Raw genomic sequence first — 15251 nt, 5'->3', positions numbered from 1 at the left:
AAGGAAAAGCAACATTTAGAAAATGTACACAGGCGTTCTGGCGATCTGTTAATGCCTGAATGCTGGGGCGTTTCGGGCGACATCGCAGTAAAAGAGTTAAACTACCCGTTGTAGTTTAAACGTTCTCAGCAAGCGGAATTATTCGTTTATGATGTTGAATGATATTCTTCAGCTCTTCAAATATTTACACCTATTTGTTTTTCTTATCTTTATTGGAGGAAGAGCGGCGGTACTCTCAGCTCAAGAAAACTGGTCCGGATAATTCAGAATGGACTGTAACTCTTAATTAAACTAACTATAATTAAACTACACTATAATATCTCATTATCTTTATTTTACTCATTCGTGGAAGACACTCAGGCTTCCAAACTCACTCTCCTTCGCCATTGAAGCTATTCTTTTGTAAACAGTAACGATGGCAGGGCCATCTGGCGTCAGAGGAATTTAACAAGAATGAGCATACTTTTCCTTCGGCATTAGGCTATTGCAAAGTTAGCTTACTCTCTTAAAGATTGTCACTTTTGGCTTTTCCGCAAATTGGATTTACAACTTATTTCTTTGCTTTCCAGAATTAAAATTTAGGTATATTGTTTCTAATTATCCTCGATTTTACACATTCCCTCTTTTATTTTCTAGTTGGACCATTAAGAATGAGAATATTTTATAACTTTGCATCTGAATTAATTGTGCTAGTGCTACATAGTCAAAAAAAATTCTTATGTTTTATACATATACATTTTATTTCAGAAAAATCCGAAATTTGCGTTTTATAATTTATAAATTAAGTTGTTTAAAATAATTTGATTATAAAATTTAAAAAAAAAACTTTTAATTCTGCTATTTCTTCATCTTTATAATTATCATGCTAATCATAAATTATTATTGAATGTTTATGGAATTTAAAAGAAAAACTGAATAAAAATTTAAGGATTTTCTAAAACTCGTGTTTTAATATATCATACTCAATCATTAAAATTTACCATTGTAGAAATATGCACTGTTAACATACCAAAAAGTACATAACCTTCCCCCTCCCTCGTTTCGAAATTGGACTTGTGGAAGAGATTCTGCTCTGTAGCCTTTGACCTTGGATTTGTGAATCCCCACTGGCTGGGATTCCGAAAAACAAGTTCGTCATGCTGGACCAAGGAGGTTAATATGTTCAAATTTATTGATGAGTCTTTTTTTGGGGAGGGGCACAAAATTTTCTTCCCATGCTACTATGCTAAATATTTAACTTAAAAAACAAACTATATTCATCTATAGACATATGATTAGGATCTTTTTCCTGGACCCCTGTCTATTGTCAAGTATATTACTAGGAAAATAAGTCACATTTTATCGCAAATTTAATTTTAATACGAAAGTTAAAGCATATATTTTATACTGAAAAAAAAAAAAAAAAAAAAAAAAAAAAAAAAAAAAAAATGCAATGCTTGACCTGATTGAAATTTCTATATTTTTACATCACACAGCACGAAGTACAGTTTGTCTATCATAAGAAAAGCTCTCGCCAGGTAGTCTGAAGCTGTCTGTTGCCGTAAACAAGCCTTGACCCATTTTCCGTAGGGGTGTCTTGAAGACGAATGATAAACTCTTTTCCCGTCAGCCAACAGTCGCCAAAAACAAAATAACAATAAAGCAACCCTTGTTTCTCCCCTATTTGAAATATACTAGCCTTGTTGCTATAACGACCGTCACCCGCAAGACACTGTGGCGGGAGCTATTGTTCTCGTAGACAGACAGTAGCTTTTGCTATATCTCGCAAAGCATTTCTTTTCATATCACCCCAGGACATTTTCGGAATGTTTGCTAGCAATTTGGAATACTGTATGCATATCGCCAGGAAAATCTGACAGTTTTCAAGAGCTACCTTTAGAAAATGTCCCAAGCATATTCAAATTTGTAATATTTTTTTAATCTTCTTAAACGATATACCTGAAGCATTTAAGATCATAAAAAGCGAACCGAGCCATGGAAAAGACTGTGTTCTGATGGTTTGAAGCCTAGTTTCCTACATTACATTCTTAGAATAATATTTAATGCACATTCTTTGAATATATATGAAAATATTCCCAGCATAATGCAAAACAGGTGGACATTAATACATTCCATATAAATTTTAGTACATGATTGGAATATTATGGAGTTTTCCTGCAATATTTTATATTCACTTTGGGATATCTGAAAGATATTCTTGGGCAGTGTAGAACATTACCATATTTAAATAGCATATTTAAAAATCAATGCCTGCATGCCCAAGAACTGCAACTAACGAAAACGAAAGAAAATGTCCCCTGTATGTTAACCATCATATTCGATTAACTCACTACAACTTTTTAGGAAAACAAGACCCTTTCAAATTCCTGTTAGCTCAGGGCTTAATTTCTAAGATTAGAAGTGCCGGAGCCCTATGGAAGACCGTCAGAAGAAAGAAACAAGAGTAAATAAATAAATAAAATGACTATTAAAATCATTAATAATTTTAAAATTAAATAGTTAATTATTATCAAATTAATTAATAGCTATTTAATTAATGCTTATAAATTCTTATTTAATCAATAATTGTTATATAATTAATTCATTATAATTTAATTGATCATTATTAGATAATTAATTATTCTTTATTGAAATAATTAAATATTGAAGTAATTAACTAATTAAAATTAAATAAAATGTAAATAGATAAATAAATTGAAATTTAATACGCGATTTAATATAATTTTATTGTTAAAATAAAATTTTCGAGATAAAATTTCTACTGAAATTGTTATTCAACTACATAAAAGAAGTGCCGCAGCCTTCTTATTCAGGGTTCCGGTGCGTTCCGGCAAGAATTATGATTTATTACAAAACTAAGAAGCATCGGAGCCGACATCCAGTGGGTTCCGGCCCAATTCATCCGCATATGAGTGAGGGGACTTTACTTAACGTTTCATGAATTCGTATTTCTAGAGTATTGCAAGGTCTGCTTATTGTTAAACTAAAATGTTATGAATTCTAAATTTTGTTCCGTTTAAATTGTGGTTTAGTTTTAAAAAAAGAAATACCGGTGCTCGTCTTATTTAGGGCTCCGGTACGCTCCGGCTAAAATTGTAATTTATCTTAAAATTTGAGAAGCATCGGAGCCGGGCTCCGGTGGGCCAAAGAAAGTCTATGTAAAGAAGGAAAGGCTCCATAGACGTAATGTAAACCAGTTTGTTTTCTACGCCGCTAGAAAGAAGAGGAACGATTCGCCAAGAGATTTGGTGACGGAAAATGTTGGCAAGAATTTCCACCTTTGTGATGTACCTGGCCGAAATTTTCCACCTCCGCCACGTGTACAGGAAATTGAGGAACACGGGTTAAGATGAATCGTTCTTTGACTTTTCGCGATCGAATTTTCGTGCTTTTTTGCTTTACTAGTTGAACTTGTATTATCCATATCGTAGTTTGATATCTGATTTTATATCTGCCAATATGTAGGAAAAAAATGGAGTCACACAACTTTAAACTCTTGATAGACATGACCGTCGAACCTGTTCCAACTTCGACATCAGCTTCGAGCTTTGGCGCTTTTCGGCGACAGATATTTCACGCATGCGCAGTTGTGTCCCTTTTCGTTCAGAGGGAGCCACCCCTGCTGCTGCGAAGCTTTTCTTCTTAACAATACATATTTTTTGGGTGGGCTCCGGCGCAATTTAAGCACTGTGTTAGCTCTAAGCAAAGAATCTCTAAGATTTCTCTAAGATTCTTTCTTTGGCTCTAAGATGACAATAAAACTGTCACCACAGGAATGTTCTAAAAAGTACCACAGCACTGCACGGTTGGGGGTTTTCAGACGGAGCCCTGCAGTGGTCTTTTGTTCCCCGGTCTTTGTGAAAGGAACCCTGCCAGGAGCCATACCACTAGCGATGCACAAGATAATCAAGATCTCATTTCTTATTGCACCGGACAAATTTTCTTTCCAGAAAAGAAAAGTGGAACAAATTGACGTCCTGGAAGCATTAATAATCCATATCGCACGGTGTTTGTTTCACACGAACAACTGTTTCGGACAATTTTTCTACCTGGTTTACTATTGAAAGAAAGACCTTCATTTTTCCTTCATTCCCCCCCCCCCAAAAATGCAAGTTGTTCGTTTCCAAGCAATCAGCTATCAGCTTGTTTGTGATGGGGAACCAGTTTTCCCTGTGCTAACCCCAAAGCGGTCTATGGGGATTGGCTGTTGCGACACAGAGCAGAAAAATTGTTCCAAACAGTTGTTGTTCTGAAACAAACCGACGTGTGATAGCAGCCTTTACTGGTTTGGCAACTATGCATCAAGCTTTACTATTTGATTTCGTTTAATCTTATCACCAAATTTATTTTTTTTTCTCTACTTTTTTAATTCTTCTATTCTCATTCCTATGCAATTCATACTGGAACTAGTTTCACGTGTTCGCTTATTCAATTCGCTAGATAATCAGAAGTTACTAATTTATAAATTCAAAGCCAGAGCTTAAATTGCGCCGGAGCCCGGCTCCAAAAAACTTCTTAGTTTTTGGGATAAATCAATAATTCTAGGCTAAGCCCTAAATAAGAAGGCTCCGGCACTTCTTTTATGTAATTAAACAACAATTTCAGTAGAAATTTGATCTTGGGAAATTTTATTTTTTGCAATAAAATTATATTAAAATATCTCATTAAATTTTAGTTTATCCCTTTACATTTTATTTAATTACCTTAACCTTCTTAACCTTTAATTATTTAAATAAATAATAATTAATTAATTATTTAAATAATTAGTAGTAATTAAATAATCATTGATAAATATTGATTAACTAATTATTAATTAATTTGATAATAATTAACTACTTAATTTTTAAATTATTAATTTTATAGGGAGGGGGAAAATATGGAAATAATTTAATTTCTAAAGGACTCTGTTACCGTAAGAACATAACAAATGGAAAGCAGTAATGGATAAACTACTAGTAATTATCCCCAAATTATTTCTTTAAAAGAAACATCCAAAATATGCAAATATTATTACGTATTCCAATAAGAATACGTAATAATATTTGCATTAAAATCTCTAATAACTACCTTCCTTTCTACTTTCTTGTAACTTGAATCGCACTCTTTCGTACTGTTGTCTCTTCAACTTCTTAGGCCTCAAATCATTTATAAATAATTAGAGCACGTGAATGTGCAGTTGATTTAACGAAATCTTAATGCCAATTCTTCATGCTGACTCTACGAAATCTTAAGGTCAGTTTGCTTCGCTGTGATGAGTCAGTTCTTGTATTAAGCTGACATGAAGTTCAACAGTTAGAAGCGAAAGGTTCGACATGACTTTCGCAGATAGTCTGAGAGAGTTTGTCTTTGTTAGTAAGGCGAAAAGAAACACTACATGGATGAATCCATTTTAAAATTTAGGGAAATTCTTTCTCTGAAGGCACAGAGGAAGGACAAAATTAAGCGAATATCTTTAACATTTTTAGAACCTGGCACTAAAATGTTAGAGAAAAACATACGCTAGGAAAATACGGTAATTATCACGAAGGTCAGTTATATGATTATTATCTTTTTAAAATATTTATCAAGACAGAATAATTCTCTATGCTAAAGTTGGTTGACATCTATGATGATGAAACTATACCTGTACTGTGACCTTTATAACTATTTTAGCACATTATTCAATTATTACTTGATATTCGATTTTTTTCCTGATGTTACTGTTGTTTACAAACGGTGTTTTTATAAGCTGTTGACTGAACATATGTGGATGCCGCTAAACTATTCAAAAATCTTACCCGGTTGAGGGTGTTCAGCAGGATCTGTCAATCTTTCAGGACTGTTTTTAAAATCCCACCAAGGCCTCATCATTGGTTTTGGAAATTCATCTTTGACGAGACATATACTGTAAAAAGTGATAAAAATTTGTCGTGCAATAATTAAAAGAAATATCATATCTCATTTTGCAATGTAATTTATATTTTATAACACGAAATAATCCCCCCCGCAATGAACCCCATCATTCAGTGAATATTAGAATACAAACGTCAAGATTAAACGATAAAGTTAATTACTTCTAACAAACATTAAACAAACTTCAGGGCTAAGCAGAAAGATTCGTTAACCGTGAAATAAGATACAGTGTTATTTTTCACGCTTCAAAAAGAATATCATAATATTCACTTAAGTTATTAGTTTTTACTACATAGTACAAACTAGCCGTATTCTACAATGTTAAGCGCAGTCGATACTCGTTAAAATGCGCTTATTACATTTCGATGACACCAATCATTAATTTTTTGGCAATTTATGTCAAACAGTGATAGGAATAATTATAGATGTATACATTTATGAAGCTAATCCTGGTTGTCATAAATTACCTTTAAACATTGCAATTTGGAAATAAAAATAATAGCTTAATTTGATTAGCAATTCTAAAGTTTTGTTGTCTCCGAATTCTTCCGAACGAAGTTAATTTTAACTTACTAGTTTGATCTTTAAATTTCTAAATTAATACTTATTTTTACTTTAAATTTAAGGATTGTATCATTTTTAACTTCTTAGGATTTTGAGTTACTTTTTTAGTATGTTCTAAAATATATTTTTGTTTTTGAGATTGAAATTGAGAGTGTAAGGGATATATCTTCTAAGGTAAGCATCCCGTTCGGTTTAATTGTGTTCTTAGTGAGAAACTTTAATTCAAAGATTATTTGCTATTTATTTTGTTTAACAGGATTCTTTTGGCTTAAATTGACTAATGTCATTATTTGGAATCAGACTTAATTGTGATTTATGATTTGGATCTAGCAAATAATATGATGCTTACTTAGAAGTAAGATGAAACACTTTCTCCTAATTTAGTTGTTATTAATTGATGGTAGATTGGTTTATCCCCTTGATAAGTCGACTAATCTAAAGTCAATGACAATAGCTACTTTTTCAATACTTAAAATGTTTATTTTTGCGGTTAAAGACTTTTCTTAGCAGATTTTTTAAGCAAGTAGATATTAAAATACTAATTTAAAATATTAATTAAAATTCTGACTAAATTTTTTTTCATTCAAGGTTTTTAAATTGAATTTGTGTTCGTTGGAGACGGTATATGGAGATTTTTTTATTATAATTTCCTAAACAATATTGATTAATTGATTATATTATCTCCTAAGTTTAATTAAAGTAGAATTATTTTGAAAGAGTGAATCCATACTGGTAAGTTATATTTTGAAAGATGTTTTGAAGTAACTTGAAAGTAAAATGTTAATAATGTTTTAACGGGGACTGGAATTAAATCATCATGAAGAACAAAATTTCAATTGTAAAAGGAAAAATTAAATTAAAAACATGTAATCATTGTCATTGATCGGAAATTAGTTGACTTTTCAAGGGGAACAAACCAACTCCCGTTCAATGAACAATAATTAACAAAAATACGTAAATACGAAGGTGTTTCGTCTTTACTCGAGTTATAAGGTAAAGCCAAATCGGCAATTCTAGTCAGGCCAAATATTTCCGCGAATAGAAGGGATTACGAACCAATACTCATACTCAAAGAACTTATTCTTATGAAGCATTTTAGCCAATTCAATTTGGAGTAAAAAGCAATTTCTGTAGAGAAATCCGAAAAAACTCGAGTAACCGTCCCCGACACCCTCATGTTTATGCATTTGAGTTCTATATTATTTGTAAAAATTAAACATTGGAAATTGTCATTATTAAATAGAATTCAAAGTAAAGTTGAAATAAACATAGAAGATTACAATATACCGTATATACTCGCGTATAAGTCGATACCGCGTATAAGTCGACCCCCCACTTTCAAAATCGATCGAGAAACTTCGAAAAAAATTTTTTAAGTACTACATTTATTAATTTTTTAAGTACTACATTTATTCATCTGAGGAAAAAGTAAATATACAATAAAAAATACCTTGGTAAATAAACAAAATCAAAATCCTTCAACGTGTGATTCATGGTCAGATTCGCCAAACATTTCATAGAACTCTTTTGTCGTCATTGGCTCGTCATCATACATATTTTCAGTCTCGAACTCTGTATTGTTACAATCACTACTACAGCCTTCGTCGTCATTTTCACTTTCAAAAACAGCATTATCTTCCGTGCCGTCTAGTTCGTTGCTAATACAACATTTTTTAAATGATTTTATAATCATTCAGAGGGTATTTCGCAGGCATTCGCATTTTTCAGGGGCAAAAACTTAAAAATTTCCAAAAGTGTCCACAATTTTGGCCACCACTGTAGTTCGTAACATAATTTAAGTCATGAAATTACTTCAAGTAAGTGACTTATTTGATGAGTCGTCCAATTCGAGTGCGGGAAGAAAACAACTGCATTATACAAAGAAATTTTTGAACTTCCGATTCTTTTAATTTTTTATGGCCCCGCGTATAAGTCGAACCCCCACTTTGAAGTCTTTTTTTTTGCCCAAAATATCTCGACTTATACGCGGGTATATACGGTAAGATAAATAATGCAAACTTTGTAAAAACAAATTAAAAATAATATAAAAATAATATAAAAAATATAATAAGAACAGTGAATGTACATGAAGATATAAAGGCCAGAAAAGGTATTAAGTAACTACATTCTTTCTAGTGGGGAGTTTGCAAAGTGTTCTCTTCGTGTCTGACTCATAAGTGTAGGGTGTCCGAAAATTCTTAGCAGCAGTGGGGGCTTTGAATAATATCAGTCGGTAAGACTTGGGTGAAGTAATTTATGGTAGTGGGTGGGACTCGGAATTCTTGAGGGATGTATTATGTGGAGTTCTTATTTGAGTGAAACTGTCTGTTAAGATTTTTTGAAAATACTAGTGAATGGAAATTAATTAATTCCTGGCTAATTGTCGTGTCGCAATGATTAAGAATTTAAGAAAGGAAAAAAGGAATTTTCACTGTCCAAGAGTTATTAGACAGACTAAAGTCATGAAATAGGCCCATTTTTTTAGTAACAGTATAGTAACACCATAAGTTCTGAAGACAATTAGCTTTCTCCAATATATACAACTGAATAATTACACTATATACAAATCTTTCAACTGATAGTCCTTATAACTTAACTTATACCGCCTTCTCAGGTTTAGGAACAAATTATCATATCCCTTGTAATGTTGGGCGCTTCCAACTTGCACGCAACAATAGTGGTGACTGCTGAGAACTGGAAAGTAGACAAAGTCTTGAGAAGGGTTTAAATCCCTTTTTATTCAACTTTAGAAATTACAAATGCGTGCTCTTGACGCTCACAAACTACGCCGACTCGGCGGTAAAATAAAAATAAGAAACTGAAAAGAGATAATAATAAGTGGCTAACTACGAGGCTCTCTAAACGTAACTAACCTCACCGCTTTCTAAAATACCGCTGATAATTCAGCAAACTTCTGAATATTACGTTGAAAGATTAACAATCTGCCGAGGCAAGCACACAGGCCGAAACGCGTGGTTCTTCAATTTCTAACTAGCCACCTCCACGCTCGTGAAGCAAGAAAGCACACTTTCGAACTCGTTTCCCTTCTATTTAACTCAGATTACTTCCGCTGACAATTTGAAACCTTGCGCGTTCTACTAAAATTTACATACTCTGGCATTGGCAATTCCAGGGAAAAGTAAGGCTTGACAGGAAAGATAGTTTAAAATTAAAATAAATATTAGTTAAAATAAATATAAACCCTACATTTGCCGCTGCCAGAATTGGGTAAACTTGGAAGCAGGTCCTAGAAACGACCTGTTGAAAAGTTTCCACAATTCTGAACTAAATTTTAAGAGCCTCGTTTACATAAAAAAAAAAAAAAAAAAAAAAAAAACTCTTTTCTCACAAAAGTTAGAATAAATTTCTGTAGATAATTATTTTACCCTCTCTTCTTACAGCAACCTTTCTTGGACTTCAGCAATCAATCTGTTCTCTTCCTTCCAGCATCTGGCAGAAATAAGTATCAGTATCTTTCTAAATACATTATAATTTACACTTTCTTGCCACTGAATAAGTTTTTGTTTTTGAACGATTCATTTTCCTTAGTTACTGCTTAATTCACATTCATTCAAGTATTCAAACATGAATTTAACTTTACCCTGGCTCTCCACCATGTGTGGTGTCAAACGGGAATATTCGTGTTTTAGTATTGCAACACTTTCCCTAACCACAGTGATTTGTTAGAATTCAGCGACCAAATAGACACACCTTACTCGACATTCTAAAACTCGATGAGCTATTTTAACATTCTTAAAATTCAAGTGTAGGTGGAGAACCCTACAAAACACATTCATTCTAAATTCCTCCTCATTCATCTTTAGACATGCAGGCTTTCGCTCTAAAGCATGATTTTATCTACAGTTTAATACTTAAATTTGAATTAATTTCTTTTGAGCATTTACTTTTAGCATCTAAAATTTTATGCTTCTAGACTAAATTCTACCTTTACATAACTTTCAAGTATTTACGTATATTTACAAAATTCTAATACATATGATTTTTACAATTTACCATCAAATGAATAAGAGAAAAATAAATTTTTACTTCACGCATTCTTCGCCAAGCTGGCGGCACTGAAACTAAATTTCTTATTAATACAAGAATACGAAGTTATTTTTATCTTCGGCCAAATTTTGGCTTTAACATAACAGAATTAGTCTTTCGACCAACAGAAACTGCTTGTTCTTAGATTTTATACTTAAAGAAAATAATACTTTTGCCTTAGCTAAATAAAGTAAAACAAAACTAAGTCTCAACCGAGACAAATTGACTTCCGTCAAAACATAGAACTTGGTATTTACGCATAACATTTCGGAACAAAGGAAAAATTTTATAGAAGATTTTAACTTATCTTTGAGTTTTCGATGATTGGAACTCCGACATCCTCTTCTGGCAGAACTGCTCCCACGATATGGAATTCATCGAAGTCAGTCGTCTCCTTTGTGTCCTTCGAGTTTCGTCCATGTTGATTTTTCTTTTTCGCCCTCTGTATGCTGGCCTCTTGGAGTAGTAGTCGTCGGGTTGCTGTCTTTTCCGTTTTGCCCCTGGACGGCTTGTTTTGGCGTCCTTCGGTCTGGAATCGTGCTTGAATTTCTTCTGTTGGTGGTGGTCTTTTCGTTCCTCCTGCTGTCTTTTCGTTCTCGGAAACGGCGGCCTTGTTTGCTCCTGACTATCTGGCCCTGGAAGTGTTTTCCTCGATGCAGAATTTCTACTGCAATACATTGTAACTGGTATTTTCTCTCTTTACCAAAGATTCTTTACGCGGCGGCGTTGCTTTCTTGTATTTCTTAAATGCTGGAGTCTGAACGTTTTCATTTCTTCTTTTCGGTACCGTCGCATGACTTGTAGAAGGGCTAGGTTTCTCTTCAGTTCTCTGCTTCTTGGGTGAGTGCTTCTTGGGTGAGGGAGCGGGTGACGTTACTTCTTGACCTTCCACTTCTTTTACGCTTGAGTCCTGCAAGAAACTTTTAAGGATTTCAAAATCATTTGGATTATAATATTTTTTCATCTGATCGGGACTTGCTTTACAGATTTCCCCTCTCTCGTTCTTAAGGTACAATACGACTCCCTTGATTTCCTGAATTACATAGAGGCCTTAAAATTTTGGAGCTAACTTTGCAGTAAAATTGTCTGGGGCACTTGATAAAGAAAATTTCCGCTTCAACACTTTATCCCCAACTTTAAAATCTGCTTCACGGCGTTTTCTATCATAGTATAATTTTTGTCTATTTCTTGCCGTATCCGAGCTTTTAACCGCCTGGTCAACGAGTTTTTGCACATCTTTTTGTTTAAATTCTTGCTCTCTTTGTTGCGCAAAGAATAATTTATCTAATGGCGTAATTAACTTCCGTCCTAAAAATAATTCTGCTGGAGTTTTGCCCGTAGTATCGTGATTTGCCGTTCTTAAAGCATAAGCTTTCATTATGTTTCTTTTATGTAGCCATCCCAGTGCTTGTGATGTGTGCTAACATAACTTCGAATTATTTTTACAATGTTTTTATTAACTCTTTCTGCTATGTTTGCCTGTGGTCTATACGGAACCATTTTGATATGGCGTATGCCAAGTCCAGTGCATATGTTTTCAAATATTTGGCTAACAAATTGTTTACCGTTATCGCTAATGACTTTTATCGGTGCACCGTATTTTAAAATGTATCTGTGTAAGGATGCATCTGCGACTGTTTTGGCTGACGCGCTTTTAAGTGGAACAATTTCTGTCCATTTTGAAAAATGATCTACAACTACTAAAAGAAAACGATTTTTATTTAACTCACTCTGGGGGAAAGGACCAAGAAGATCTATGCCTAAAATTTCATTCGGAAATGTAGCGCGAATGCTATTTAAGTACCCGGCCGGGCTGTAATTAATATCATTTATTAACTGACATTGATTGCAGGACCTGACATACGCAGTTACTATTTTGTATAATTGCGGGAAATGTACCGCCTCGTGTACCCTTTTTAAAGTCTTTCTGATCCTTAAATGACCCACTGTTTTCGCGTCGTGTAATTCCTTCAAAATGCTTAATCGAAGCGAGGCTGGGATGACTGGTTTGTACTCGAGATTTTCGTTTGTTGTTTTCGTATAAAATAATAAATTATCTATTATTTCATAGTTTCCTGCTCTATTTCTTATCGCATCGATATCTGTGTGCTCAAAGCTTTCGGGGTCTTTCAAATATGCATAGATACTTCCAAATTCAGGATCAGCTTTCAATTCAGCAATAATTGTATCTCTAGAATCTAAAATTTTGGAAGTCAACACAGCGCATTTAAGTTCATTGCCTTCATCGTCCAGTTTTATACGAGAAAGTGCGTCAGCTACATTGTTTTCCTTACCCGGTTTATATTTGATTATGAGAATATATTCTTGGAGTTTTAAAGCCCATCTTATTAACCTGGGCGTTAGGTTTTTCCCCGAGTAAAGTCTACCAACAGCCGCATGATCCGAAAAGACTGTTACTGGCGCTTTGCCGAAATAAACTCGAAATTTGTGTACAGCCATTAATACGGCTAGTGTTTCTCCCTCTGTAGCTGTATACTTCCTTTGCGTATGATTCAACGTTTTACTAAAAAATGTCAAAGGATGGCCATTTTGCATAAGAACCGCACCCACAGCATAGTCCGACGCATCTGCTGTAATTTCCAGGTTTTCGTTCCCCTCCGGGAATTTCAAAACAGGGGCATTGATAAGCGCTTCTTTTAACCTTTCGAATGCGGTATTTGCTTCTGCTGTCCACGTGAATTTACTTTTCTTTCTTTTAGTTACTAACAAGTGTTCAACGATATTAGCAAAATCTTTTATGAATGACCGATAATAAGAACATAGCCCAAGGAAAGATGAAAGTTTCTTGGCGGTGTTGGGAGGTGGGAAATTCTTGATTGCTTTTATTTTTGAATCTTGAGTTTCTATACCCTTTTGCGAAATTTTATAACCCAGATATTTAAGTTCTTTAGTTGCGAACTTGCATTTTGAGGCGTTAATTGTAAGACCGGCCTCTTTTAATAATTTAAAAACTTCTTCTAGATCTTTAATATGTTGTTCCAACGTACTACACGTTATAATTATATTATCTAGATAGATTAAAGTCGATTTTCCTAGGACAGGCTTTAGAACAATGTCCACAGCTCTCTGGAATGTTGATGGGGCCCCACACAACCCAAACGGCGTGCGTAAAAATGCATGAGTGCCTGATTTTGTTAAAAACGCGGTTTTATGTATGTCTTCGGGTCTCATAGCTATTTGATAGTAGCCAGACGTTAAGTCCAAAGTAGTCATGTATCTTGTAGATTTAATCTTTCTAATAATTTCCTCTATAACCGGCAAAGGGTAAACTGGGAATTTAGTAATAATATTCAGTTTTCTGTAATCGATAGCAAACCTCCAAGCCCTTTTATCCCAAGGAGGAAACTCGTTCTTTTCCTACATAGTACGACTGGACTCGCGTACTCACTATTTATGGGCGTTATTATTTTGTTCTTTAACATTTCCTGAATATGTTCTTCTATGATTAGCTCTTTCTGTTTATCATAGCGATAAGGTTTAGTCCTACAGGGTTTGTCGGCAGTTAACTGTATCTCATGCGTAACTATTTGACAGCTACCAGGCCGTTCTGAAAACAAGTTTGAAAAAGTACTCACCACTTGCTGGATGGCTTGACTTTCATGGTCATTCAAATGGCCAAGGTCAACTTGCGGTTGTTCTACTGGTTCCACCACCCTCCGGTCCATCTCCAGCGCAATAGAACTGTCCTGAAAATTCAGTTTGGCCTTCGCGGCTTTTAAAAACTCCATACCTAAAATAAGTGGACTTTGCAAATTTTTTACTACAAAAATTAATAATTTGAGGCTTTCGTCTTGAACTTGTATCTTTAAAGACAGTTTTCCGATACATTGACAAGTTTGTCCTTGCGCTGCTATGATTTCTGTGTTTTTATTTTTAAATAATCGAAACCTATTAAAATTTTTCTTAAAAAAAATATCACTCATAAAATTACCTTTTGCTCCTGTATCGATGAGGGCTTCTACTGGTACATCGCCAACCAGGACTTGTATAATTGGTAACTGTGAGTTGTTTACGATTATCAGGTTCAATGTTCCGTCTTACTTTCTTCGGAAACATGCAAAGACCTGACTCGGAACAGAGAGCTTACTAAAGCTATGTTCAATCACTGTGGGTAGTAGACAGGATACACAAGAAGGGTATACAAAACCCTTTATTTTTCTCTATTTACAATAACTTCCGTACTTCGGAATACACAGATCCACTACTTGTGGTCTAAACGTAAGAATATAAAAATAGAACTAAACTCTAACTTAACTTTAAAATAATAAACGTGGAAGATTGGCCTTATATTAACAGGAAGCCGTATGTAGTACAGAGAACTGTGAACACTACGATACGTTTAAAAATTATCAAGAGGATTAAACCTCTGGCCTGGAAGGCAACCAGCAACTGAGTAAAACTTCTAAGGTAAGCGGCCTGCTTCGACTAACTGCTTCCTCTCTTTCGCTTGGCAAAAAGCCACAACTTAAGTACTTGGTGTTCGCCAGAGAAACTTTGCATAAATACATTAACGCTTATAATTCTGGCCGGAAGTAGAAAATAAGAAGTGATAGTAAAGATTTAAAATAAAATAAACGTTAGTAAAACTTAAGATCCTTACATACTTCCCGCCAGAGTTAATTAGTTTGAAACTGAGGTCTAAAACGACCTTGTTGAAAACTTTTAGCTCTAGAATCTAACGCGAGGCCAATCTTTTACAAACATTTTTCGCTAGAAACTAGAAATTT

At 34.1% G+C, this 15251-nt stretch overlaps 1 protein-coding gene across 4 annotated transcripts in view; it reads right to left on the bottom strand.

Moving 5' to 3' along the window:
- The window catches only part of LOC118194674 (serine/threonine-protein kinase haspin homolog), a 239099-nt gene that overhangs the window by 102494 nt on the left and 121354 nt on the right, over positions 1–15251 (bottom strand). For all 4 annotated transcript variants that reach the window (XM_085813698.1, XM_085813696.1, XM_085813697.1 and 1 more), the window contains one exon: positions 5778–5884. In XM_085813698.1, the coding sequence (XP_085669824.1) occupies positions 5778–5884 (107 nt within the window). The remainder of the gene's footprint in view (positions 1–5777; positions 5885–15251) is intronic.

This window comes from Stegodyphus dumicola, chromosome 3 (genome assembly GCF_044657685.1).
Source record: "Stegodyphus dumicola isolate Sdum_Otavi_A_Nest chromosome 3, ASM4465768v1".
In the NCBI taxonomy this organism is placed as follows: Eukaryota; Metazoa; Arthropoda; class Arachnida; order Araneae; family Eresidae; genus Stegodyphus; species Stegodyphus dumicola.
The sequence above is the reverse complement of the archived record's forward strand: the minus strand, read 5'-3'. Positions and strand labels throughout refer to the sequence as shown.